Below are 27,037 nucleotides of genomic sequence, written 5' to 3'. Positions count from 1 at the left end.
GACTTCACCTGGTAGGAAGTGTGGGAAGGGGCATCTACAGAGAGGTGAAGGGCTTGAGCAAAGGCCCTGGGGTCTTTGTGGGAGTTGCCCTTGGGGTCTTATGGGAGTCATACAGTGCTTGTTGTGGGGTTGCAGTTGTTTGGGGCTGCACCCCTCTCAGGCCTGCTGACGCATAGCATACATTTCACAGTTCTGTGAAGAAGGGAGGGGATGCACATGCCTCCCCCCACACTCTCAATCCAACCGCCCCCCCCCCCCCGCCCCAGGAAAGGTGGAAAAGGCAGAGTCCAAATAATTAGGCCATAAAGCCCCTCCTGATGTGTGGTTTTTAAGGAAAGGAAGGGGTTGATGGTCATTAGGAGCAGGAAGCAGCCTATCCTTAGGGTTTCAGCTGCCTGGAGCATCCTGTGCCCTTTGATGTCCCTCAGGGGTCTTTGAACTTGGAGAAGCTGCAGGTTTTCTCTGGGCAGCAGGTCCCTCCTGCAGGTCAGCTAATCCCCTCCTCTGCACTGCCTTTGAAGGGGTTAGGAAGTGCTGGGGGCTGGTTTCCAGCGCCCATTAACACAGCAGCCCCTAGAAGAATTAGTGACTGAGATTGCCACTGGGGTGGGGTGGGGGGAGACTCCGTTTTCATCTCCTACCCCCTTGTCTCTTTTCAATTTCTACCATACACTTATCCAAGCCAGGCCTTCTCCTATCGGCTGAGGAAAACCCTCCCTTGAGAAATCAGGCAGTTGCCACCGTTTGTGAATGGAAAGCTTATTAAATCCAAGCTTCCAAGCAAATCAAAGTTGCTAAGTCTAGGTGGACTTGAAAATACTCTTGTTTAGGTAAGGGATGCCAGTGGTTAAAAAGGAGAAAAATACTGTCCTTCTGTTCCTTGGTGGGGGTGGGGGAGGCCAATACAAAACCAATGAACATACGGCATTTCTTCTAGGTAAATCTAAAAGATGGTCATTTGAGGCCTGATTATGAGGTTTTCCAACACCACACCAAATTTCATCTTCAAGTCCATAGAGGACCTTTGAAGGATTTCTAATGTGATGTCCTCTCAAGCTTTAGACACTGTTTCCCATCGCTGTTCACAAGATGGCTGGGTTGGATTAAAGCAGAACCTGGGAGGTAGACCAGAAATCTGATTTCAGACCAGCTGGCAGGAAACCCTTGGTTCCTGGAAGTGTTTGCTGCTGCTGGCAGAAAGGTACTGGGTGGGCATCTCTCTTTGGGCTCTGGTTTCCACCCTAGCTCAGACAGAGGAGCTTCAGGAAGCCTTAATGCCTCAAATCTTGTGGCTCTTTAGAGCCTAGGTCTCAACCAGAAAAGGAGTCAGTATCCTGAGTGGCAGTCTCCTAGTAATATATTTTTAATGTGCAAAATTTTCAAATATCAAAAAGGAGAGGATGGGTAGAGATCACAAAAACTTCAAGGTTCCCCACCCTGATCCCACGCTCCTTGAGTCATTCTCCAACCTTAACGTGCCCCCCCCCCAGCTTTTCATGACCCTGGATATGTCTGTGTCCCTCTCCTGCCCATGTCCTCTGAGCCTCAGGTGTTTATGGGAAGGCTGGAGGGTAGGGTGGGTGCTAGCAATGTCTCAGATGCATGCTTCAGGTAAGAGAACTAGGAGGTGTCTAGAAGGAGACCAAGTCTGAAGCCCCTCCTGAGTGTCTCAGTCCCCAGAGAACCAGAGGTGTGATTCCTCCAAGCTGGGCCCAGGAAGGCTCTTGGCTGCTGCCCAGCACCTGTTCTCTGCAAGGCCATGTCCACACTCTGTAGGCCCCTCTTCTCGCTCCATACTTTCTTACTGGCATTGCCCTGACAGTAGACCTTGAGCCCTCCAGTGCCTCTTGGCTTTCCACTGCTAATCCTAAAAGGGGTTTTCATATCCAGTCCATAGTATTCTGAGGGCTTCCTGCCAGCCCCTCGACCTTCAAGACAAGCCACTCCTGCATGGGTTAGCAGGTCCCATCATTTGCTCTCCTTTGGGTGTGGAGGCAAATTTCATCCTCAAAGGGCTGGGCCATGCATGCAGGTTCAGAGTATATACTGCACAGGCTCAAATTGTGCTTGACCAGTTATCAGCTATTTGACCCTGGGCAAGCTTCTCATCTTCTTAGTTCCCTCTCGTTGGCCTCATTTCCCTCCTCTGTGAAGTGGGGACAGTAAGGTGTCCTGTGAGTGAGGCAATATATGTAACGGGTACTGGAACAATGAAAACACTGTTTCTCTGCTTTTCTGGGTGCTCTCTCCTTCTTAGGCAGGAGGCCACCATTGTATCACATCTCCTTTCCCAGTTCCCACTGTTAGCATCCCATTGAGCATCCATGTTCAGGGAGAGAGCCACCTTTGTCTGCACCTTTGATGCGTGTCCCATGGGCACATGGGTGCTTTGAGCCGTGCCTGGTATGTGACAGGCATGGAGTTGGTGTTGGTAGATGAATGAGCACACGATTAGGGTGTCGACTTAGGGCCTCCATATCCTCTGGGCTTGCCTGGCTCAGACCGTAGTGAACAGCAGCCTTCAGCTGACACAGGAGGGTATGAATCTCCACCTCTGATGAGTGTGGTGAGCAAAGCCTGCCCTTGGATCCCATCATTTTTTACCCTCTTTGCGTCATCCACTACCACAGTGCCCAACACACCTGCCATTACAGTTGCTCCTCTGGATGGATGTGCTGAGGCTGACTGTGTTAAAATGCAAACTGCTTTGGGGAGCAGGGAGGGAAAGGGAAGGTTCCTCTGAATCAGGGACTCAAGGAGGACAGGAGCAGACAGGTAACCCTGGGTGTTGGATACTGGAAGTGGGAAGAGAAGGAACCACATTCTTCTCCCTTCTCTACCTCACTGTGGAGCTGGGCAGTGGAGATTTGACCCACTGCAGAAGGACCAGGAGATTTGACCTTGGCTCCCTGAAGTGCTTGCCTCTGTGGCATTGTGCAGAGCCCAGCTCTGTAGGATTGGAAGTGGCCATATATTTCCCTAAAACTGGGATAGCACTCTCCATTTGCACATCAGTTGTTGCCATCCATTGTTAACTGCAAGTTCCTTCTTGACATCTGGATGGTAGGATGGATTAGCCCGGAATTTACGTCTTTGGAAGGTTTTAGCTGTCCTTCCATTTCCTGCCCTATTCCAGTCTGGTGTCTGCAGCCCCCTTATGCTAATTACCCTTTAGACCAAGAAGCAGAAAGCATGTGTTTGTCATTCTCACCCAACCTCCCCGTTTCCTTTCACAAAGTAAGTGCTGTGATAGGGACAGCGCAGTCTTTCCTTGGCAGGACCTTGGGAGCACGTTTATCGAAAGAGAAACACTTTGTGCTGTTCAACTTCTCTGTTATGGTCTTGCTCGCCAAGCTGGGCACGTGGTCTCCTTGTAGATCCACCCGGGAATGAAAGTTTGGGGTTGGTTCCCCCATCATTGCAATGCACCTTTGGCAGACCAGGAAAAGTGAGTGGAGCTGAGACCCACTTACGCTGCATCAGCCTGGGTTCTCAGAACGCTTCCTGATGCTGGCAGGCCAGGTCCTCGGACGCAGAGGGGATCCCGCAGGACCAGCCAAGAGGGTCCTTGGTTTTATGCAGGATGGAAATAAAATAGGAGTCAGCACAGAGTTTGTTGAAGATTTAGAGAGAGGAGATACAGAGCATCTGGGAGACTCAGAAAGGAACGGAGCACAAGTCTTTTCTTTGGGGCCTGCGTTTTTTTTTTTTTTTTTACTGAGGGTGATAGTCTGCTATAAAGTCCCTCAGGCATCCAGGAACCAGTTAGAACAAAGACAAGGGTCTAGGTGTTATTCCTTGGACCCAGGGCTCTTGGTGTCCTCCAGCTGTTTAGCACCAGTGGTCTGGAATACACACATGGTGGCTTTGTCTGGTCATTCTCACTGGTTCCTCCTTAGATGTTGCCTGTTCTAGAGAAATCATTAACTCCCTGTCCCCTATAAGGAGGACATACACTATTTGTACTATGAGGCATGGGTAAAGTGGAGTGAGGGTTCAAGTCCTAGCAAGAGTAGAAGCAGGAAAAGGGGCAACAGGCAGATTTTTTAGGGAGTCTTTCAGTTTCCCTACCTCATTCCCATGCCCCATGCATGCCTCCATCAAATACAGCTAAGCCAAAGGAGGACCCACCATAGACTTGATGGAGAACAGGAGGCCCAGTGAACCATCATGCAATTTGGGAGGGTGGGGGGAGCACATCACAGGGATGTCAGCCTTATTGATGCTGCTGGCCTCTGGAGCTGATGGTGTCTACATGGGCTTCACAGCATTCTGGACTTCAACAGGTCACACCAACCCTTGGCTGGGAGCATCTCTGCATTGTAGGCCCCAGAGCAGGCCACAGAAGGGACAACAGCTCTGAGGCCAGGATGGCATTCATTGTGTCTGTGATTATTTTTGGAAGAGCTCAGTGCTTTTGTAGTCTTCCTTTGAAATGAAAATAATGTTTTCTTTTTTTCCCAATAAATGTTCTCCTTTAAAAAAGCTAAGGAGAACCTCACAGAACTTAACATCTTACCATTCACTTTTTCAATCAGCAAAGGCACACTCTTTTATGTCACTCCTTGACTAAATGGATTTGATACTGAGAATGTCCCAGGTTTAGTTGCACAGAAGAAGCATCCCTCTTTCTGTTGGAGATTTTATTTGCTCTCCAGGCACCTTCTTGTCAAAATCGACTTAGGCTGATGTTCTTTCATTTTCTTGGATGCTGTGAAAAGCTCTCAGAGGATATCCAGGCTCTTCCAATACCTCACCCTCCAGCCCAGGGATTTGGAGGACTTTTCACAGGTGGTACCAGCAGCATAACCATCAGCAGGCAGAAAAACTAGGCGTAAGTTAGGTCGTACAAGAAGTCACTATGAGACGATGTGTGGAAGTTTCCCTTCTCTAAGATGGCTCTTAGCTCCTGATAGCTACGCCTGGCCACTAATTCTTCTCCAGGTGTGTCATCAGCTTGTCTTCTTTCTCCCAGAATCTGTAAGTCTGTAAGTAATTTGTGGACATGGATATACTCTTACACCAGTGTATGATATCCACAGCTCCTAGCACAATGGTGGTATTCAAATTAGTTCAATGGCATTATTGGCTACAGCTGTACGGTCCAACGAGGTGGCACTTAGCCACAGGTGGATCTTGAAATTTATCTTAAATAAAATTTCGTATCATCAGAACTTCCATTCTTTGGTCACATAGCACATTTTAAACACTCAGTAGCCACCTGTGGTCTATGGCCATGTTGGACAGCACACACGGAGATTTTTCCTCCATTACAGAAAGTTTCACTGGACAGCATGGGTCAGAACGTATTGATTTATCTGTGATCCCTGCCAGACCGTGGGATTTCTGCGGGCAGGCCTGTGTGTGCCGCTCCTTGCTGTGAAACTGGTGCCCCGAAAATGCCTGGTGCAAGATTATGTTCAGTCAGCTCTTATTAAAAGACTGAATAGCAACTCTACCTTAAATTGCATTCAGTTCTACAGATTAAGAATCATGAAATGATTACATCTTGAACTAGAAAACCTTGTTTTTTTTAAATTATTATCATTTTAAATGTTTATTTATTTATAATATAATTTATTGTCAAATTGGCTTACATGTAACACCCAGTGCTCATCCCAACAAGCGCCCTCCTCAATGCCCATCACCCACTTTCCCCTCTCCCCCACCTCCCCATCCACCCTCAGTTTGTTCTCTGTATTCAAGAGTCTCTTATGGTTTGCCTCCCTCCCTCTCTGTTTGTAACTATTTTTCCCCCATTCCTTCCTCCATGGTCTTCTGTTAAAATTCTCAAGATCCACATATGAGTGAAAACATATGATATCTGTCCTTCTCTGACTAACTTATTTCACTTGGCATACATAATACGTTCCAGTTGAACTGGAAAACCTTTTAATAGTCATCTGGTTCAAGCCCCTCACTTCCCAGATGGGAAGACAGTCCTGATATGACTGGAACCTTGTCTTAGGTCCCCAAACTAATTAGGGCAAATCTTTAACACTAGCAATGACCTCTTTCTCCTTGGACCATCACTCTGTCCACCATGTTAAACTCTCTTAGTGTTTACTTTGAAATGGCAGTGAAGAAGTCCTCAAATGATCATTTAGAAGAAAATGTCCTTAAGTTGAGCCAGTTTACCTAGAAGCCCTCTAGAGCAGGTGTATTCAGTGTGCATGTATTAATAGCATTTCCATTTGACTTGGGACCAGTGTAAAGGTGCCCATGTGGTAACTAACAATATTTTACATTGTTTTGGAAGTCTGCCAAATTTCATAAGGCAAGAAAGGTATACGCATTGAAAGGGAAGAGTCAGAGTGGTTGTTATCTGCATGTTGTAAAAGACTCATCTGACAGGAGCGCCTGGGTGGCTCAGTCGGTTGAGTGTTCGACTTCAGCTCAGGTCATGATCTCACAGTGTGTGGGTTCAAGCCCCGCATCAGGCTCTGTGCTAACAGCTCAGAACCTGGAGCCTGCTTCAGATTCTGTGTCTCCCTCTCTCTCTGTCCCTACCCCACTTGCACTCTGTCTCTGTCTCTCTCTCAAAAATAAAAAGCATTTAAAAAAAATTTTTTTAAAAAGAATCATCTGACAAGACTATTGCAAACAATAAGTGTTCATCATGGTGCAAATCACAAGACCAATATAGAATAATCTATGGCTTTCCTATACATAGGCAGATCAGTTACAGAAGAATGATAAGCAAACCTCATTCCACACATCTGCCAAAGATCTGGAATACCCAGGAATGATGCTAATAAGAAATGTAATACCTTTCTTTACAAAATAAAACTTTGCCAGAGGTCACTTAAGAAAGCCTGAAAAGATAAAGAGGTGCCTGTGTCCCAGGATGGCAAGACTCGAAACTTTAGTGATTCTAGTTCTCCCCAAATGAATTAGTTCATTGAGTGCAGTCCCAAACTGAAAGGCCTTTTGGGGAACTTAACAAGCCAAATGCATAATGGGAGTAAAGTTCTTAAAATATCTGAGATAATTCTGGAAACACACACACACACACACACACACACACACACACACACACACACACAAAGAGGAAAGGAGAATTGGCCTATTAGTCTGTTTACCTTGTCATAGGTAAAGTTTCTGTTTTCTTCTAAATGTTTATTTATTTATTTATTTTGGGAAAGAGAGAGCTCAAGCAGGGTAGGGGCAGAAAGAGAGAGAGGGAGAGAGAGAATCCTGAGCAGGCTCTACACTGTCAGTGCAGAGCCCAATGTGGGGTTTCATCTCACCAACCGCGAGATCATGACCTGAGCCAAAATCAAGAGTCAGGGCTTAACTGGCCGAGCCACCCAGGCGCCACACAGATGGAATTTTTTCTTAACACTTACAGCCTTTCCAACCGAATCAATGCTGTCACTTCTAAGTAGTCACCTTGGGAGGGTACGTCCTTATTCTATCAATGTAGCTACCTTTCGGAGCATCTTTGGAATGTCTACCAGGAATCCACTTCAAATGCCCTTCTCCCCTTTTATAGAATATCTTCCCAGGTCAGAAACCCAACATACCTTTGTAGATTTTTTTTTTGTAAAATTTTTAAGCATCATTTGATTGAAGTGTATGGAAGCATTCTCCCTGGACGCACTCACAGAATGCTTTAAGCAGTGAGGGCCCTATGCACAGAAGGCTATGGATGTCCCAAGAAGGTGCCTCTCATTTGTTCATGTGTTCATGTTGGGGACCATCCCATCCTGGAGTCATCCTTGTGTTTATGAGGCAGAGGAAGGAGACCACAGGTAGCCTGTATTCTGGGTGCTTGGTGAGCTGTCATATGGACCTAGATGTCCACGTGCTGCTTTTGTTCTATAGCCATTTATTGAGCCCTGCCATGTGCCCAGCCCTGCCCTGAGACCTGGTGGAGCAGGGAAGGGTGGCCCATGTCACAGTGTAAGGACTATCTTTGTCATGGGTTGGGGAGGTGAGGGAAGGACCAGAAGCACGGGGGCTGGAGAGCCAGTAGGAGTTATCAGAGCCAGGAAATGGTTTTCACTAAGATGGCAATAGCTTCAGCCCTCCAGGCCTGTGTGCCTCAAGCCTTCACCAGCCCCAGGCTGCTGGATGCTCAGAGAAACAAGCAAGAGTGTGATTGGTGTGTGCTTTCAAACCTAGATCTGCTGCTGGGAGATGTAAAGAAACGGGAGGCTGTGCCATGGACCCCCATCTTCGTGCTCTTCCTACAAAGGGCAACGAGTGGTATAGACCAGTGGTCATCAGTGATTATCCTTCACAGGTGTCCTGGGGGGTGTCTGCAGTCTTGGACAGGATGACTGCCTCCCAAGAGCAGTTGGGCTTCTGGGGCTCCCACAAAGCTGCTCTTCAGGGGCCTTACTCCAGTCCCTGCACCACATCTGCCAAGACAGACCTGTTCTATTCAGTTAGCTCACTGCAAAAGAAAAATGGAATTTTTTTTAAGTTTATTTATTTTATTTTGAAAGAGACAGAGACAGCACAAGTGGGGTAGGGGCAGAGAGAGAGGGAGGCAGAGAGAGAATCCCAAGCAGACTCCACACTGCCAGCGCAGATTCCAATGCGGAGCTCGAACCCACGAAGCTGTGAGATCATGACCTGAGTGGAAACCAGGAGTCAGATGCTCAACCAACTGAACCACCCAGGCGCAGCAAAAAATGGAATTTAAAGGCATTTGACAGAGTAGCACCTTTTCCGTTCACCATGAGCCCACCTTCCCTTTGGTGTGGCATCTCCCCACCTCCCTCGTTAACTCTGTGGCTCTCTGAGGGCACCGGGTTTGCAGTTTGGGGACTGTAGCCTTCTTCCCTCAAGCGTGTGTGTGTGTGTTCGTTCCCACGTATGCCTCACTTCCAGTCCTTTAGAATACAGACTCCACGAAGGCAGGGGTCTAGCCTCTGCCAGACTTCTATTTGTAGAAGATACCTGATGAATATTTGTTGAATGAATGAACAAATAAATGAGTGGCATTAAGATTTTGTCCCTGTTTAGTCGTAGATGAGGAATTGGAGGTGCACAGTTGCTGGAATCCTCAACCAAGTCTGCACAACTCCAAAGCCAGGACCCTCAAATATAGCACTTGCTTCTGCATGATGAGAATGGGGTTTCATATCATCTCTTTCTTTTTTCCTTTTTCTTTTTTCTTTAAGGTATGTTATCATTGAAAACTTCACCTTGTTAGCAGATTCTTTCAGAATTCATTTTATTTCAAAAGCCTTTAACAGGAATTACGAGATGACCACTATCCTGAAACAGACATGCTCACAATCAGACTTTCATTTTGACAGTTCTTGAGAGAAATCCAAATCTTGATACCCTTTACTGGATGTGTATGTTTTTTGGCGTGTCTACACTTACATCATCTACTAGGGTTGAATTGAAGTCTACTCATAAACTATATACTTGCAACAAAAATTTTTTTCTACATAGGTTTTTTTTTTATTGTTTTAAATTTTAACTAAATTAGTTTAATTACTTTAAATTAGTTAACATACACTGTTATGTAAGACTCAGGTGTACAATGTAGTGATTCAGCAATACTGTCCCTTACTCAGCATTCATCATGATCAATGTGCTCTTAATCCCCTTCACCTGTTTCACACATTTCCCCCCACCCCACCTCTCTAGTAACAGTTTGTCCTCTAGGGTTGAGTCTGTTTCTTGGTTTCTCTCTCTCTCTCTCTCTCTCTCTCTCTCTCTCTCTCTCTCTCTCTCTTTCCCTTTGTTCATTTGTTTTCTTTCTTAAATTCCACATACGAGGGAAATCATATGGTATTTGTCTTTCTCTGACTAATTTCACGTACCATTATACTCCCTAGCTCCATCCATGTTGCCGCAAATGGCAAGTTCTCATTCTTTTTATGGCTGAGTAATATTCTATTCTATATATATACACCACATCTTCTTTATCCATTCATCTGTTGATGGGCACTCGTACTGCGTCCGTAATTTGATTATTGTCGATAATGCTACTATGAACATAGAGGTGCATGTATCCCTTTGAATTAGAATCATCTCTTTGTTTACATATGTTCATTAAACTATCAGAAAATTGGAAGCCAGCTTCTCTGTATGCAACGTGTCCAAGCAGAAGGGAGTCTATGGGGGAAGGTACCGGAAGGGGAGAAGCCTCATCATCGAGAGCCACCGTGCCTGCTGTGGTCTACCTGGCCTGGAAAGATAGTCTCAGAAAAAAGAGTCTGGCCTGGTGTGTGACCTGAAGCATGTCACCCTAGTTTTACAGCCCCAAAGGGGCTCATCAAGAATGAAGGAAGTGGGGCGCCTGGGTGGCTCAGTCGGTTGAGCGTCCGGCTTTGGCTCAGGTCATGATCTAGCAGTCTGTGAGTTCGAGCCCCGCATCGGGCTCTGTACTGATAGCTCAGAGCCTGGAGCCTGCTTCAGATTCTGTGTCCCCTTCTCTCTCTGCCCCTCCCCCACTCATGCTCTGTCTCTCTGTCTCAGAAATAACTAAACATTAAAACAAAATAATAAAAACAAAAAAGAATGAAGGAAGTGTTTGCTTCATCTGGAGGGTATAAAGATACAAATGGAAATAGAAGTGAAGATACTCAGGCCAAATGATGGCCCAGTGATACTGCAACTGCTTGTACAGAGTGGATTCTTAAACAGGAATAAAAGGTGAAAATACTTATCAACATTACCTTTAAAAATTGCTTTCCGGAGGTGCGCCTCAGGCACCCGACACCAAGGCCGTCACACCTGATCTTCCTGCCCCTGTTGGAACCGGCAGCCATTTCTTCAAGCATCAGATAAAATTTAAACTTCATACCTTGTGCCCATGTTGCATGCAAATGTGTGTTGTGAAACACCATAATCACCCTCAGCGTCGTGCTGCATTCACAGAGAGCGGCCCGGAGACCTCCTGAGAGGAGGGCAGATACACAGAGCTGTCCCACTGTCTTAGGGGATGCACGGTCTTGCACACGCACACACACATGCACGCTCTTGCACACGCACATGTACACGCTCAGGGACCAGAGTGAGGGCCAGAATCACTCAGGTTATGCACGCCTTCTCTCTTTTCTTTTTCTCTCTTGACCTCTCTCTCAACACAGTCAATTGCATTTTTGTTCAATGAAAAGTTAGAGCCCGTTTGATGGGAATCTTCTGTACGGATAAACACACAATACACAAGCCCAGGCAGAAGGAGGAGACAGACCTGACTCATATACCTGACATCAAAATCCCTTATACATAAATTCAGGAACTTGAGTGTTTTCATTACTTTTGTGCTCTGGCGAGTGAAGAGAGACAGTGTATACTGCATGTGTCTTAACCATTGTCAGCTGCTGTGATATAATCCACTACAGCAAAGCACACTTAACACCAACGCTGTGCTGATCATTATTTACCCACTGGTGATCCAAACTTCATGGTGACTTAGGATCATTCTTACTGTGATAATCCTGTGTGTGTAGGAGGCAAAGCTGAGTCTGTAGAGACCCCAGATCTGCTCTGCTGGTTGCATTGCTACTGAATCCCTGAAGGCTGATAGGCTCATTTCCTTGGACAAAAACAGAAACAAACAAAACCTCCTCCGGGGCGGGGAGAGGATTTTGATGTTATTGTTGCCTACTTGTTTTGTTCCCTCTAAATCGGGTTATTGATGATCATGACAATTTAAGCTGGATAAATGAGTGCGACCTGTTACTCCTAGTGACTTTTAATACTTGCAAGTGACGTTTCTGAGTAGCTGAAGATTGAGGGCACAGTGTGGTTCTTGTCAAAGAAGTATCGACAGTCGAGAATTTTCCTTCCAGTATAAAGCTGATGTGTTAGTTGTTACTGTTAAGTAATACGAATTAATACAAATCTAACTACTATCTCCTAGAAACTGCCATGAGCCATCCCTATTACTGCAGTGGAGTGCTGCTTCAGTGAGCACTTACTGAAAATGGACTGTCAGTATGCCCACAGGGCTAACAGGGTTGGCCTGGGTTGGCCAGCAGCCCCTTCAGTGTGGAGGCTACGTCACGGGAGCCATTTCCCCAGGTTCCCTGTTTGGAGGGGAGGTGAGACCTCATTGTATACCTGTTGTCAAAATCCCAAAGCTTCTGAGAAACAGACTCAGAGCCAGGTAAAACCAACACTTTCAAGATGGCAGATATACCAAACCTAAAATACACAGCCGTCTCCATGGTTTTCAGGATTTGGGGTGAAGCTAGGAGGGGTGAAACATTGTAGGGATTCTCTTAGAACTCCCTGCCTGGTACATATTGGATTTCCTAAAGCTAATACAGAAGCAATGTGTTACTTGTTTTAAGATAAAATCAACTCAAGGCCATTAAGTTGTGATTGTGTCTGATAAATCTCAGTCACATGTGACATGAGGCATGTCCGTGTCCTTAACCCCACTGTTACTTAGAGTCAGAATTACTGTGTTCGCTTAATGCTACTCCTTCTTGTTAAATATAATGTTGCCAGAAGTAATAGATGCCCTGGGACATAAACCTAAAACAACATACATTTCTCAGTCAAGTAATCCTGAATTTAATCTAAAAATAGCCTAAACAGTAGTTTATGTAAACCTCAAATATCAGGACTCCCAGCCCAACGCTAGTTCATCAAACTGTAAATTTATGAGGCACTTAGTTAGCATTTGAACATTTTAAACTAGATCAAGCATGATCTGTGTTAGAAACAGGCTCCAGAAATCCAAGAATCCCACTCTTGGCTGATCTTGCTGACTGGAACATTCCTTGGGGAAGTCCTTCTCTGGGGCCGGCTTAGTGAAACACTAACATAGCACACTGTGTAGGCATATGGTTATCGACGGCATAGTCAGCTTTTCTGAGCACTGTTTTAAACATAGTTTTGTCTCCTGAGAGACCAGGCCCTCTGGCCAGCAGAGTCTGGCAGTGTGAGCAAAGGAACCTCTTTCATTTTACGACCAACTTGACCACGAGAGAAAACTTAGAAGTGGTCACAGATGAAATATTCCTCCATAGGTGGTGAGGCCATTCTGCCAGGACTTGGATCTCCTCCCGTTGTGGTTTCCCAAACAACATCCTTGTTGTTTGAAAAAAACCCATCTGGTGGCCACTCAGGGGATCCCAGCCCAGGATGATGGGAACCGGCTTATAAAAGTGCAAAGCTAGAAGAAAAACTGACTCACAGGTTGGTTCTCTGTAGGACTATATTCCCCAAGGGTGACAGCAGACCAGTTGCACCTGGTCTGCACGCCGTGCTTACACCTTGTCATTGAAGATAGAACGGAGCCACTGTTTTCCTGAGACATTTTCTTTCTGGAACCTGTACACATTTAGCAGAGTTCACCGAAATCCATCAAAATTTTCAGAAGATCTGTTTATTTCGAAAACCCTATCTCTAGTTTCATTTAAAGATATCAGATAAAACCCTAAGACAAATTTAAGATGCCTTTTAGCATCCTTTGCTAAAGGCACTTGAAAAACCAGCCACTTCCTTCAAAAGTTAACACAAAACAGGGACACCTGGGTGGCATGGTCGGTTAAGCGTCCGACTTCGGCTCAGGTCATGATCTCATAGTCCATGAGTTCAAGACCCGTGTCAGGCTCTGTGCTGACCACTCAGATCCTGGAGCCTGTTTCAGATTCTGTGTCTCCCTCTCTCTCTGCTCCTCCCCTGTTCATGCTCTGTCTCTCTCTGTCTCAAAAATAAATAAACGTTAAAAAAAAAAAGTTAACACAAAACAAAGAGATGATAGGCAGATAGATGGATAGCTGTAGATACCTATTGGCGTAGATAGATAACAAGCAGGGAAAAAAACTAAAAAGCTGAACAATGGTGCTAAAAAATAGGACTCATTTTATTCAGTGAAGTAACCAATAGAAACGTATCTAAATTACTCCTATTGGTCAGATTTATCTGACAATTTCTTGGCTCTTCATTTAACTTGAATTGGACGGATACCTGGTTTCTTGGCAAGAGGGCAAGACTGAATCTAGCCAGAGAAGGCTTTCATCATTCTGTTGAGCAAGACGCCATGGTGCTAGACTTAGTGCCCTCGTAATGGACATGGATTCTCTGATTTTTGTGGTGCTTTCTCCATTATTAAATAGCTAGTTTATTCAATAAATATTCACAGAGTGCCCACTCTGTGCCAGTCACTGGTAGAGACTCCACCAGGGATAGAAAACTGCCCTGGGGAGTTGGAAGCACCTTTTGGGAAATGCAGAGGGAGAGTGCTGTTCAGGGTGACATCTAGGAGAGCAGTCTGGACCACGGGAAAACATGGCCACCAACACATGGGTCCATGGCACCACAGATAAGCTTTCTTCTGACAGGGTAGTAGTTGGTCAATTGACCAATTGACACCCCCCCCACCAAAAAAACAAGGTTCAAGTGGAGAAACGTAAAGAAATTATACTTAGGTGCCTTAAACATTTGGTTTAAGCTTAAGCCATGAAAATGTTAATTTTTTCACCAATATTGCAGTGGCGGTGAACGCTTTTTCTTAGAGGGTATGTGTCTGCTGATTGCCCTCGCACGTCACCTTCTTCACACAAACCACGAGTTATAATGAAATGAGTTCAAATTCCAGTTTCTTTTTCTTTTTTAGATTGGGTAGAATACAAAAGATCCTTGTGAAGCAGTCTGGACCAGATTTTTATGATATTTTTTCCCCTCATCTCTTACACTTGTCTTGCCCACATCCAATTTGGCAGTGGGCTATTTTTAGCGAGCTAAGTTAGTTTTCATGAAAACAACTACTCTTGTTCTCATGTTTCATGTATTAATTGAAATAGCAAGTATTACTGACATAAATAGGCTTAAGAATAAATGCAGTTAAGTCTTGATAAGCGTTCCCTTAACTCACAGGAGCAGATATGTGGGTGATCAGAGACTGCCCTGCCAGTCTGAGGATTCAGGAGCACGAGTGCCAGGTGGTGTGTTTTCCAAGGACTAGGATAGCTTTGGCTAATCCAGCTCCCCATGGTATTGGTGAAGGGAGTGTCTCCATTGGCAAGAGTATGGGAGTGGCTTGGAGGGTGTGCAGAGTAAGAATACAGGCAGGCCTCTGTCGACAGACCCCAGGATTAAGCAGCAAGCAGGGGGCATTGATGGAAGATGGTCAGAGATGTATGACGGAAACTGGAAAATGAGGCTCCAGAGAAGCCTTTAGAACCTCTTTTTATAATTATCTCTGTTTGTGTTGTCTCCTTGCCCAGGCAGGCAGTGATCTGGAGTCAGGGATGGCATTTTGTGCACTGTCGTGTCTTTGTAGTCCATTAGCTGGCACTTGGGAAACCTCTGGTAAATATTTTTGAATGAAAGGAAGTACATGTTTTCTCCATTGGGCTTGTTGGCAAAGGATGGGCGTCCTTCTGCACAGTGAATCTCTGCCCTGGATATCACAGGTCAGCAAAGTGTGGGCCATCTGATCTTGTATGTTCTGTGCCTCAGGTTACCCCAGTGACAGCATGTGAGCAAACTAAGATCCTTGTTCAGCTTCTAGTGTGCGGTCAGCCACATATATCTAGACAGGCATCCTGGTGTCTATTAGGTACAACTGGGCATGGAGGCCACAGGTATGATGTTGGTGGACCCAGGTATAATGATGTGAAAGACAGAAAAGCCACATTTTCCACTGATTTGAAGGTTTACACCCATGATATTATTATATAAGTCAAAGTCATGGGTGGTTCCCACTAGACCTTCCCATAATGACTTCTCCATAGGACAGCAATACACTTAGATCATTAACATTGGTCTATTATAGTGTCACAAATAAGCGTAACCATCAGAAGTTTACAGTGTAAGAACGATAATATCACAGCATTAATGTAATTTTTCATTTATTCATTTACTTAGCAAATGCTCCTTGTGTCTGCTCTGTCTTCGTTCATTAAGTAAGGAAGTCATCGCTCAATGTCTCTATAAGCTCATGGTTGCTGGTCTGCTTTGTTGAGAATAGTGTACTGGGTGTCAGCCTGTGTCACTCTTTGTGTTTCAGACCTGATTTAAGTTAGCATGGTATGCTGGAACCTGGAACTGCAGATGAAAGCCTATAGCATAAGCGTCCCTCTCTCCTTTTCCTTTCCCTCGGGCAGCTTGGGAATGAACCATGATGATGACCACTCATCCTGCGCTGGCAGATCCCACATCATGTCAGGAGAGTGGGTAAAAGGCCGGAACCCCAGTGACCTCTCTTGGTCATCCTGCAGCCGAGATGACCTGGAAAACTTCCTCAAGTAAGTCCTTGAATCATTCCGTACAAGCACTATAATAGAAAATATTTCTGGGACGTGTGGGTGGCTCAGTCGGTTAAGCGTCCGACTCTTGATTTCACGATTGTGAAAATGGTCTCATGGTTGAGAGCCCCGCATCAGGCTCCGCCCCCACTCTCAAAAAAAAAAGTAATAAAAAATATTAAAAAATGTTTCTAAACAAGTGCTTCCAGAAGACATCATAATAATTGAGGTCTTAGCAAGTGTGGGAAAGAGAAATGAATCGCTTAGAACTCTGATCTGGCCTAAAGAGGTGGTCAGCGCAGAGTCTCCTATATCTGGCCAAAACTTCCTCTCACGTGTGCATATGCTAGGATGCTGGGCACCCAGCTGCTACTCGTAAATGCATTATTGATTGACAGAATATCAGCACAGTGACCAGGACTTGAAAAGAACCCCATTTCGTTTCTCTGCAGTACTTTGACTCTGAGTGGACACCACCATAGCAGTGTCCTTGGGTGCTACAGAAAAAGTCACTTCCTTAACGCTCAGCCTGCTTCCCTTGATAGGGGGCACACTTGCTGGGGAGCAGGGCTTGCTCACCTCCCCCCTCACATGTAAGGATGGGCTGTGTTTATCTCGCTGCCACCTTCTTTCCAGAATATATCTGCATCATTCCACTTGCAGATTGCTACAGAAGAGCTGGCCGTCTGATTTCAGACCTTCGTCAAACAAAGTCTTTGCTCAGGTACCATAAGGATCCCTTAGTGTCAAGACCTCAGGGATAAACTTACAGATTGACGGGTAGACCCCGATCACTTCGTACTTAGTTGTATTCGTCCGTCCACCACATGGAGATGGAAGGAACTGAGTCTTACCTGCGTACGGAGCTTTGCGGTTCAGTAACACATTAAAGTACCCTCCGTGAATTCGGGATGCAGAAGCCGGGCATCACTCTGCCTTCTGTCCCTATCCTGGGTCTTCTTTCATGATATTTCCTGTGGGTGGAGAAATTATGTGCTACACAAGGCTTAAAAACGGATTCATTAGTTTTAATAGCGTCTATTTCTTCCTGAGTACTTGTTATCACAGAATCTCCATGAAATGTTGTTGTAAGCCTCTTGACATTGTTTCATTTTCCCCAGAAGGGTCAGTGAAACAAGGCAGGATATTTTCATTTGCTTATATACACATTGCTGGTCCCATTGCCTTTCTTAAAGTGTTGTGTGTGTCTGAGCCCCGGGGAGGTGGCCAGCGTCGGCCTGTGTATACTTGCGTGCAACTCTCTTCTTCAAGAATCTTGGGGTGAGGCTGGGTTTCCTTTCTACTACCATCTGCCTTGCTTTTGGGAATTGAAAAGCAAAAGCATTCAAATATTCAACCTCCTAAGGGAGCCACAGGCTCTTAGCCCCCAATTCAGTTTTTCAGAGTTGTTCTCAACATCTGTGAATGTTTCCATCGCGGTGGAAATCCTGACCTCCTTTGCAAATCGTGCCTCCAGCCAGTTTTTACTGAGGGCAGAATGTGTGCTCAGGTAGGACACCTAGACCAGTCAGCTGCCATGGCCTGACACAGGCTCTCCAAGAGAGTCTGCAGAGTTGGAAATAAGCACTTTGTTTTTTATTCAAAATAAAGCAAAAATGACCCTAGCTTCTATTTTTTTCTTTATTCATGATAATTTTGCTCAAAAACGTATTCTTTTGTTTTAATGTTTATTTATTTGAGGGAAAGATAGGAAGCAGGAGAGGGGTAGAGAGAGAGGGGGAGAGAGAGAATCCCAAGCAGACACCACAGCTGTCATCACAGAGCCGTACGCGGAGCTCAAACCCACAAACTGTGAGATCATGACCTGAGCCAAAACCAAGAGGCCAAAACCATGAGTCAGATACTTAACCAACTGAGCCACCCAGGCACCCCTCAAAGATGTATTCTAAGAAAATACTGTGGGAATCGATTTCAGAAATAGATTTTCACCCAAGAAAGCTTAAACTTGAGAAAAGTACGTTAGCCTCACGGGGTGTTATTCCCAGGCCCTTTCCTAGTTGCTAAGCCCTCATTGTCTTCTTAGTAAAGATCTGCATTTGGCCAGGTAGAAAAAGAGTCCAGTGCCTGGGTCATCTTCCCATACGTAATTCGGAGATGCGTCCTTCTCCCCTTCTCTTGAGTGACAAATCAAAACAAAAACCTGGGAAGTAGCCTTATAAGTCAACTTGCCCCTTGGCTGTTTCAGGTCGAAAGTCAGCACCTGTTTGCTGGTCACAGACCCCAGGAGCCAGCATGCGGTGCGTCTCCCTCACAAGCTGCCAGGCATGCACTACAGTGCCAACGAGCAATGCCAGATCCTGTTTGGCACCAATGCCACCTTCTGCAGAAACATGGAGGTAAGCAGCCGCGGGAGGACCGGCTTGGGATGGAGCGTCTGGCTTCTGTTGGAGGACACAGGTATCCATACTCCACACACACACGTGCACACATATATGCACGCACCCGTTCGCTTACCCTGACGCGTGTTTACGTACGCCCTTGCGGGTATTTGCATAGGTGTACCTGTAGGGAGCTACACGTGTGCACATGCACACATGCAGTTACATGCGTGCATAGACACACTTCCACACACAGGAAGCTTTTTTTTTTTTTTTTAATTTTTTTTAAGTTGATTGATTCTGAGAGAGGGAAAGAGCGAGCAGGGGAGTGGCAAAGAGAGAGGGAGAGAGAGAATCCCAAGCGGGCTCTGCATTGTCAGTGCAGAGCTCACACAGGGCTCGAACTCACAAACCGTGAGATCATGACCTGAGCCAAAGTCGGAAGCTCGACCGACGGAGCCACCCAGGCGCCCCTGTCCTAAGGCTTCTAAACGCGTGTGAGCCCGATGAGCCGTCACCACAGGTTCCCTGGGTTGTTGTCCCCAGTGTACAGATGGTAACACCAAGCCTCAGAGATTCAGCGGTCATTCGAAATGCCTTGGTTAGCAGGTAGTAGAGCAGGGATTTGACTCGGGTCTGTTCACCCCCAGAGCACACACTTTCCCCACCATGCTGTTGACAGCAGGCCGTGGCTTGGCCACTTTTGTGGGTGCAGGTGCCGGGGTAGAGGCGCCAGGACCTGGGGCAGCACGGTCTCCGTGCCGTGGACCAGGTGGAGGCCACAGCAACCTGCGTTGGCAGTTGGCTCAGGTCGAGGAGCAGAGCCTGTGCCATTCTGGAGCAGAAGGACAGAAGCAGAACTAGCTGGGGATGTGTGGGACTCAGGAGCCACCCAGTGGCAGTTGGCCTAAGGGAGGGCTCTCCAAGTGCTGGAGCTCAAGATGGTATCTGGTCCCAGGGAGGGAGGCTGGAGGGCTGGCCACGTTCCCCGAGCGAGACCCCAGCCCAGGGCAGGACCATCTCCAAGATGGACACACCAGGGACTGTGCCTCTAGAACGTGACCCTGGGGTCGCAGCCAGCAGAACGAGTCAGCCTGGACCGCGGGAGGCAGGAGGCGGCCTCTTGAGAGCTTCCTGGCTATGTGGGAGTTGGTCTGGGAAATCAGGGTGGAGTCCCCAGTCCATCGTTTGGGGTGCAGAAACCCCCAAACCAGGCTAGCACCTCCTGCTAGCTGTTTCCCCAAAGGGCATTTGTGCCCAGCGTTGTCCTGCCCCATTGCCCTGTGGAGGTGCCAGCAAGGGTCCCGTCCAGGCTGAGTAATGGAGAGCTGAGTCCCACTTTACACCCCTGTGCCTTGTATCTTCTGCCCAGCAGCAGCAGGGTTGAAGGACGCCTCTCTGAGGAGATGCAGTGGGCCCCAGGACTCGATCATCCCCGGCTGTCTGCCCCTGGTGCCTGATATGCTCACCATCAGCCTTGGCCATTAAGACTCTCCTTCACATACCATATGCCAGCCAGGAGGCACCCTGTTTACCCTTCCCAGCCTTCAGTCCTTTAAAGTACCTGCTGATGCAGAACCATCAGAAAGGGCGGTTTCAAAGGGTCCTCGGATGGTGTGGTGACAGCATGAAATCCATATGATTAAAACCCCAGGAGAGGACCCTGAGCATTCAGGAAGAGTAGAAACATCCTGGGCTCCTGGGGTGGAGAAGAGGGAAGTGCCCAGCTGAGTCATGGGACACAGAGCAGCCACTCTGCCCACCATGGAGTCTTCTCAGGGCTGGTGGGTTGTTGCGGGCCAGGCTGTACTGGCCCTACCAGGGGCAGGATGGATGGGGAGTTACGGAGAGTGGGGCAGAGACTGCCTCCTCCCTGAGAGCTGCAGCCACGTTTGCCTTTTAGGAGCCAATTGCACACCAATTGAGCCAGGAGGGACAGGAGGAGGGAGGTGCCTATGCTAGGGGCTCATGATTTCCCAGGCAGAGAGAGTACATGGAGAGAGTGAATAGGAAGGGTCAGCTTCCCATGCACTGTCACATGAAACCCCGGCTGCGACCCTTGAGGCAGAGGCTTTGAACCCCATTTAACAGATGAGAAGACAGAGGCTAGGAGAGGTTAGGCAATGGGCTGAGATCACCCAGCCAGGAAGGAATGGGCTGCAGAGTGAGCCCAGGTGTGTCTATTACTGAAGGAGAAAAGGAAAGCTACATATAGTCATTCAAACACAGACCCCAAAGGGGAGGAAGGTGACCTGGTATTTTATTTTCCTCTGCTAGCATCATTTTGCTAGAAGACAGTGAAAATGTCAACAAGTAATGATCAGCTCAGCTGTGTCACTTTTTATTCTCCCTAGAAGCTCAAGATACAATTACATAAAGTGAAATCTTCTTATTTTGTAAGTTAATATTTATAAGTTAATATATGTAATATATGTAAGCTGAACATTTTATTCCTACACCTCACCAGGAACCACAAAATATGTTCTCGTCCTTGCCTTTTCCTGAGAGTTTCACCAGTACTAAAATATAAAATGGGCATTTTCCTCCCCCTGGTACCTAGCGGGAGCGATTCCTTAGGGGAATGAAAGAGCACCTCTTAGCACGGCTGACTTAGATGGCCAGTAGCCTCGGGGAAGCTGGTGGAAATTGTCCTGCTTGCGAGGCTAGGGTGCTTCCTTCATTGTGAATCTCACAGATGGCGGTAACTTCACACGGGAGAAAATGTCATACAAATGCACAGGAGGCAGTGTCGGAGAACAGAGAGACAGAAGGCCAGCTGGGAACCAAGAACTTTGGAAGTGCTGGCCCTAGGCCTGGGACACACCATATGACTCAAAGACAAACCAAGGCAGCACCCTGCTGTGGGATTCTAAGGCTTGTTTTATCATCAATTTCCTCGTGTTGTACCTTTACGGGTCCATGTTTCAGTCGGTGTTCAGTCTAACAGGAGAGCATATATACGTCGTATTATTCCTTTCTTGTTCCCGTGTAACACTGACTCTTTGATGCTGGTATGAGTCCTTCTTCTTCCTGGTCCTCATTTCCTTCTGCACTCCCCTTCCCCTACTCCATTCCGGTTGAATTGCCTTTCCACTCTTTCTTGAACCTGGAAGGCATGCTCCTAGCAAGGCCACTTTGCTTCATGCCAGCTGTTTCCTCTGCCTGGACACTCTTCTCCCATTTGTCCCCGTGACTAAGTCCCTCATCTTTTTTCTTTCTTTCTTTTTTTTTTTTTTTTTTGATTTTTTGATTTTGTTTTTTTCCAAGGTAACCTTCTCAAGGAGGCCTGCCCTGACCTGCTACTTAAAATTTCAACTGGGTAACCCTCCCCCATCCACTCTTAGAGCACCCAGGACTCCTGATTCCCTAAGGGAAAGCCCTGTATTCATAAACTTAACCCTCTTTAGGTTTATTTATTTTTGAGAGAGAGAGAGAGATCAGGGGACATGCAGAGAGCAGGGTGGGGAGGTGTGCTGACAGCAGAGAGTCCCATATGAGGCTTGAACTCACCAACTGCAAGATCATGACCTGAGCCAAAGTCGGACACTTAACTGGCTGAACCACCCAGGCACCCCCGTAAACATAGCATTTTCAATATGCTGTATAATTCATTTGTTTGTCATGACTACTGATAATCTCCCTCTTCTGGATTATAAACCTTTCAAGGGCAGAAATTTTACTTTTGCTCCCCAGTGTTTTCCACCTACCTTGGTCAGTGCCTGGCACATAGTAGGTGCTCAGTAACTATGTTTTGATCTGGGATCCATCCATAACCCTAAACAGAAAATTTAAGTTCTTATGTGACTTTATCCAACCACTGATGACCCTGTGGGCAAGCTGAGTTGAGGAAAAACTGTTAGAGACCTCCCTGTATAATTATAATATATCGATTCTCTAAGCCTCAGTTCACCATCTGGTTCACCAGCGTACATGTAAGACTCTGTCAAATATCTTGCAGAGGTCAATACAGATCTGTCCTGTGGCTTCCTCCCAGGGCAAGAAACTGTCCAAAGCAGCATGGCAGATCTGATAGTGACTGACTACAGGCTGGTTCCTAGTGACCACCTCTGTGTGTCTCTTTCTTTGTGTACTAGTGCCCTCATTGGTAAAAATCCAAGGCTCCTGGTGAGTTAATTGATACACATAAGGCGCTGAGGACTGGGTCTGTCACAATGCCAGCACCCAAAGTTTTGAGCTGGTATGTATGTTATTATTACCTTTATGGATAACACTGATTCCCATCCGTTGGAGCACAGAACTAATCTGTCTGTGTACATCTCTTAGATCAGCATTTCTCTGTATTGAACTTCTGAGGGCCATGGAAAATTAAGCATTATGTAAAACCTGTACTCCTTTGGTAGCCAGAGACATCCAGAACCAATCAGAAAGGTCTTTTAATCCAGTGCCACACAGGTCTTTATAACCATTATTATTCTTTAATGCCCTTGAGGATTAAAGTGGATCTCACATTATAAAATGATCATGGTTGCAATGTTGCCTTTAAATTTCTTATCTTGACTTCTGCCTTTGGCCAAGGCAAAGTAAAAGGGACCAGATTTACCCTCCCACCTGAAGCAACTGAGAAATCCAATGAACTGTATGTAACAGTGATTTTTCATGACATTGCACATCAAGCAAGGAAGAATTATGATCCTTGAGAGATGTGAAGCACATAGTGAGCCCCCTAGTTGTCCTGGCTTACTGCCTGGGTGGTCTCCAGGCTGTGACACAGGGAGGGAGAACTGAGAAGAAGCAAGTCTTCTTGAGTTGAAGAAACAGAGCTGGGAGTACAAGTTGTTCACAGAGCAGAGTACCATAGAAGAGAGAGTTTTATAAAAAGAGAACCTCAGAAATCTGCACAAGATCTCCATCAATCTTCAGCTTAGTACTCAGCAATGTATGTGTGAGAAAACTACCCAAGGCCAGGAAAAGAACCATCTGAAAATGTTAGAGGTACAACCTCTGGAGCTCACTTAAATGCGCATAAGGGTGTTGCATCAGTAGCATGGCAAAATTAGCCCTATACTGAATGCTGATCAGTGCCACCTATGTAAGTTTATAAGCAAAATCTGAAAAAATTAAACGGTTTCCAGGTGACCTAACCAAGTCCTAGAACAAAGCTCAAAAATATTTGTAGAAATACAAAACCATCCAGCACTCAGTAAAATACAATTCACAATATCTAGCATCAAATAAAAAATTACTAGGCCTTCAAAGGAACAAAAAAATATATCCATAATGAGGAGAAAAATTAGTCAGAACTGACCAAGAAAGACACAGATGATAGCATTAACAGACCACAGGGCATTAAAATAGTAATTATCATCAGGTCCCAGGCTCAAGAAGGTAGCAGAAAGATTTAACACATTAAGTAGAGATATGGAAGATATAAAACAGATCCCAAGGAAACTTCTAGAAATGAAAACTACACTGTTGGAGATGAAAGAGATTCTGCATGAGGTTGCTGGGAAATGAGAGATTGTAGAAGAAATGATTGGTGAACTTGAGGACAAAGTGATTGAAACTATCCAAAATGAAACACAAGGAGAAAAAATTATGGACAAGAAAAAGAAGATGGCATCAGTGAGCTGTGGGTCTTTAAGTGGCCTAATACATATGCAGTTGACACCCCAAAAGGAGATGAGAGAGAACAAGGACAAAAATAATATTTGAAGAAACAATGGCTAAAAAAAATTCCAAACTTGGTGAAAATGATAATCCCACGTATCCAAGAAGCTCAGTGAACCCCAAGCACAAGAAACACAAAGAAATCCAGACCAGCACTTATCAAAATCCAACTGCTTAAAAGTAATGATAAAGAGAACGTCTTAAAAGTGCCAGAGGAAAAAAACGTTATGAACACATAAACAGAGGTAAAGAAGATAGTGTATTTCTCATTCAAAACAATGTAAGCAGAAAAGACGGGGAGCCGCATCTTTAAAGTGCTGAGAGAAGAGACACCTTGGTGGCTCTGTCGGTTAAGCAACCAACTCTTGGTTTTGGCCCAGGTCGTGATCTCACTGTTTCATGGGTTCAAGCCTCATATCGGGCTCTGTGCTGGCAGTGTGGAGACTGCTTGGGATTCTCTCCCTCTCCCTCTCTGCCCCCCCACTCACGCTCTCTCTGTCTCAAAATAAATAAACTTAAAAAATAAAATAACAAATAAAGTACTGAGGGCAAAGAAAAACCTGTCACATTAGAAATTTACACCCAGCAAAAATCTCTTTCAAAAATTAAGGTGAAATGGAGTCTTTTTATGATGCAAAAGCGGAAAAGCTGAAATGGTGCTGGCCAACCCATGTTAGAAGAAATGTTAAAGGAGGGACAGCTGAGTGGCTCAGTCAGTTAAGCATCCAACTTTGGCTCAGGTCATGACCTCCCAGTTTGTGGGTTTGAACCCTGCATTGGGCTCTGTGCTGACAGCTCAGAGCCTGGAGCCTGCTTCAGATTCTGTGTCTCCCTCCCTCTCTCTCTGCCCCTCCCCTGCTTGTGCTCTGTGTCTGTCTCTCTCAAAAATAAATGTAAAGAAAGAAATTTAAAAAAAAAATAAAGGAAGTCTTTCAGACAGAACAAAGGAATGAAGAACCCTGGAAGTAGTGACTGTATGGGTGGATATATGATATATTTAAATATGTTCAAATGTCTTTAAAAAGGATCACTGATCATTTAAACAACTGTCTTACAAAAAAAAAAAAATAAGAATATAGTCATGGTACATATCCAGCATCCTAATCCCCAGAACCTGTGAGCTTTATCGTATATGACAAAAAGGTTAAAGATCTTGAGATGGGGACATTTCCTGGATTATCTGGGTGGCCTGATGTAATGAGAAGGGTCCTTACTAAGGGGGAAGCAGGAATCAGAATAGGCAGGAGGAGACATGATAGCCAAAATGAGAGGTGGGGGTCATGCAAGGAGAGGCCATAAACCAAGGAGAGCAAGGAAGCCTCTAGAAGCTGGAAGTTCAGAGAAACAAATTCTCCCCTTGGAGCCTCCAGATGGAACCAGCCCTGTTAAAACCTTTACTTAAGCCCAGTGAGACTGATTTTGGACTTCTAACCTCCAGAACCATACAATGAGACATTGGTGTTATTTTAAGCCACTGTGTTTATGGCAATGTTTTTTAGAGAAGAAGTTGGAAACACTAATAGCTTTGCCATAGGAAACCAATACAGTAATGCAGAGTTTATAACATATGTAAATGTAAAATGTGTGATATACACACAAAAGACCAGAATGGGAGCAAATGGTCATATACTGTTGTAAGGTCTTTATGCTATGTATGAGGTGGAATAATTGCACATAAAGACAGACTGTGATAAGTTAAAGATATATAATACCAACTGTAAATCAACCAATAAATAACACAGCAAAAGTATAGCTAATAAGCCAACAAAGAAAACAAAATGTGAGCATATATCACTTATCCCTGTGACCCCTTAAGTATATTAGAACTGATTATGTAAAGGTGAATTATAAGTCCATAGACATTTATATTCCATTATGCTAAGAAGCTGTTGCAATTGACATTAGGGCCCATGACCTGTTCTATTTAGATGTGGGTCTCCTCGTAGCCCCGTGCTCATCCCATGTCTCCAGCTGTCGACTTCTTCACAATAATCACACCCATGACGTCATGACACGTCAAGGTATCTCTGGTTATTTCAGAGGCAATTCTCAACAAAATTCTGTGTATCATAAGGCCCCCTTTAATAGGAAAAAAAAAATTACTACTTACTAGATACCATGAAAAAGAAAGAAAAACACTCCAAGCCAGGAAGTTTAGAAGAATGAATATCATAAAGCCATTAAAACTCCAGAACTCTGGGGGTGCCTGGCTGGCTCAATCAGTTAAGCATCTGACTTTAGCTCAGGTCATGATCTCACGGTTTGTGAGTACAAGCCGCACGTCGGGCTCTGTGCTGATAGCTAGAGCCTGGAACCTGCTTCGGATTCTGTGTCTCCCTCTCTGCTGCTCCCCCGCTCATACTCTGTCTCTCAAAAATAAATAAACATTCAAAAAAAAAAAAAACCCTCCAGAAATCTAAAGGAATCTCTCCCTTTACAAACTGCATTCATACATGGCAGTGGGAACATTGTCCATGTTCTCAGGTCCTGGCTCCCTCAAAGACTTTAGATGGCAAGAAGTTCATTGGCAAGCCCCTCGGCTGGCATTCCTGTGCAGAGCAGTAGGGGGTTAGGTTGGAAAAGGACCTACACATCAACGAGACAAATAGGGTATGTGTATCTTTTATCTTAGAAATTCCTAGAACTTTAAGCCTATCACACAAAAGAAAATAATAATGAAATGTAACAGAGGTTGGAAACTGCCAAGGGAATGAAACCATGAAACACATCAGTGCTGAGGAGTTGAACATTTTCTTTTTTGCTTTCTGGAATATGGACCCATAAAAATAAGAAGAGAAGGAACTGGAGAGATTATATTTTGAGGAAAATACTAACCCATGACTCCTGGTGGGAAGAGTTTTCATTTTGCTTCTGCCTTTTATGAGGAACAAA

At 45.4% G+C, this 27,037-nt stretch overlaps 1 protein-coding gene across 1 annotated transcript in view; it reads left to right on the top strand.

The window, feature by feature from the left end:
- Positions 1 to 27,037, top strand: part of ADAMTS17 (ADAM metallopeptidase with thrombospondin type 1 motif 17) — a 343,084-nt gene that overhangs the window by 156,400 nt on the left and 159,647 nt on the right. Inside the window, exons 10-11 of the mRNA XM_042989202.1 lie at positions 16,038 to 16,178; positions 18,385 to 18,535. Coding sequence (XP_042845136.1) covers positions 16,038 to 16,178; positions 18,385 to 18,535 — 292 coding nt within the window. The remainder of the gene's footprint in view (positions 1 to 16,037; positions 16,179 to 18,384; positions 18,536 to 27,037) is intronic.

This window comes from Panthera tigris, chromosome B3 (genome assembly GCF_018350195.1).
Source record: "Panthera tigris isolate Pti1 chromosome B3, P.tigris_Pti1_mat1.1, whole genome shotgun sequence".
In the NCBI taxonomy this organism is placed as follows: Eukaryota; Metazoa; Chordata; class Mammalia; order Carnivora; family Felidae; genus Panthera; species Panthera tigris.
The sequence above is the reverse complement of the archived record's forward strand: the minus strand, read 5'-3'. Positions and strand labels throughout refer to the sequence as shown.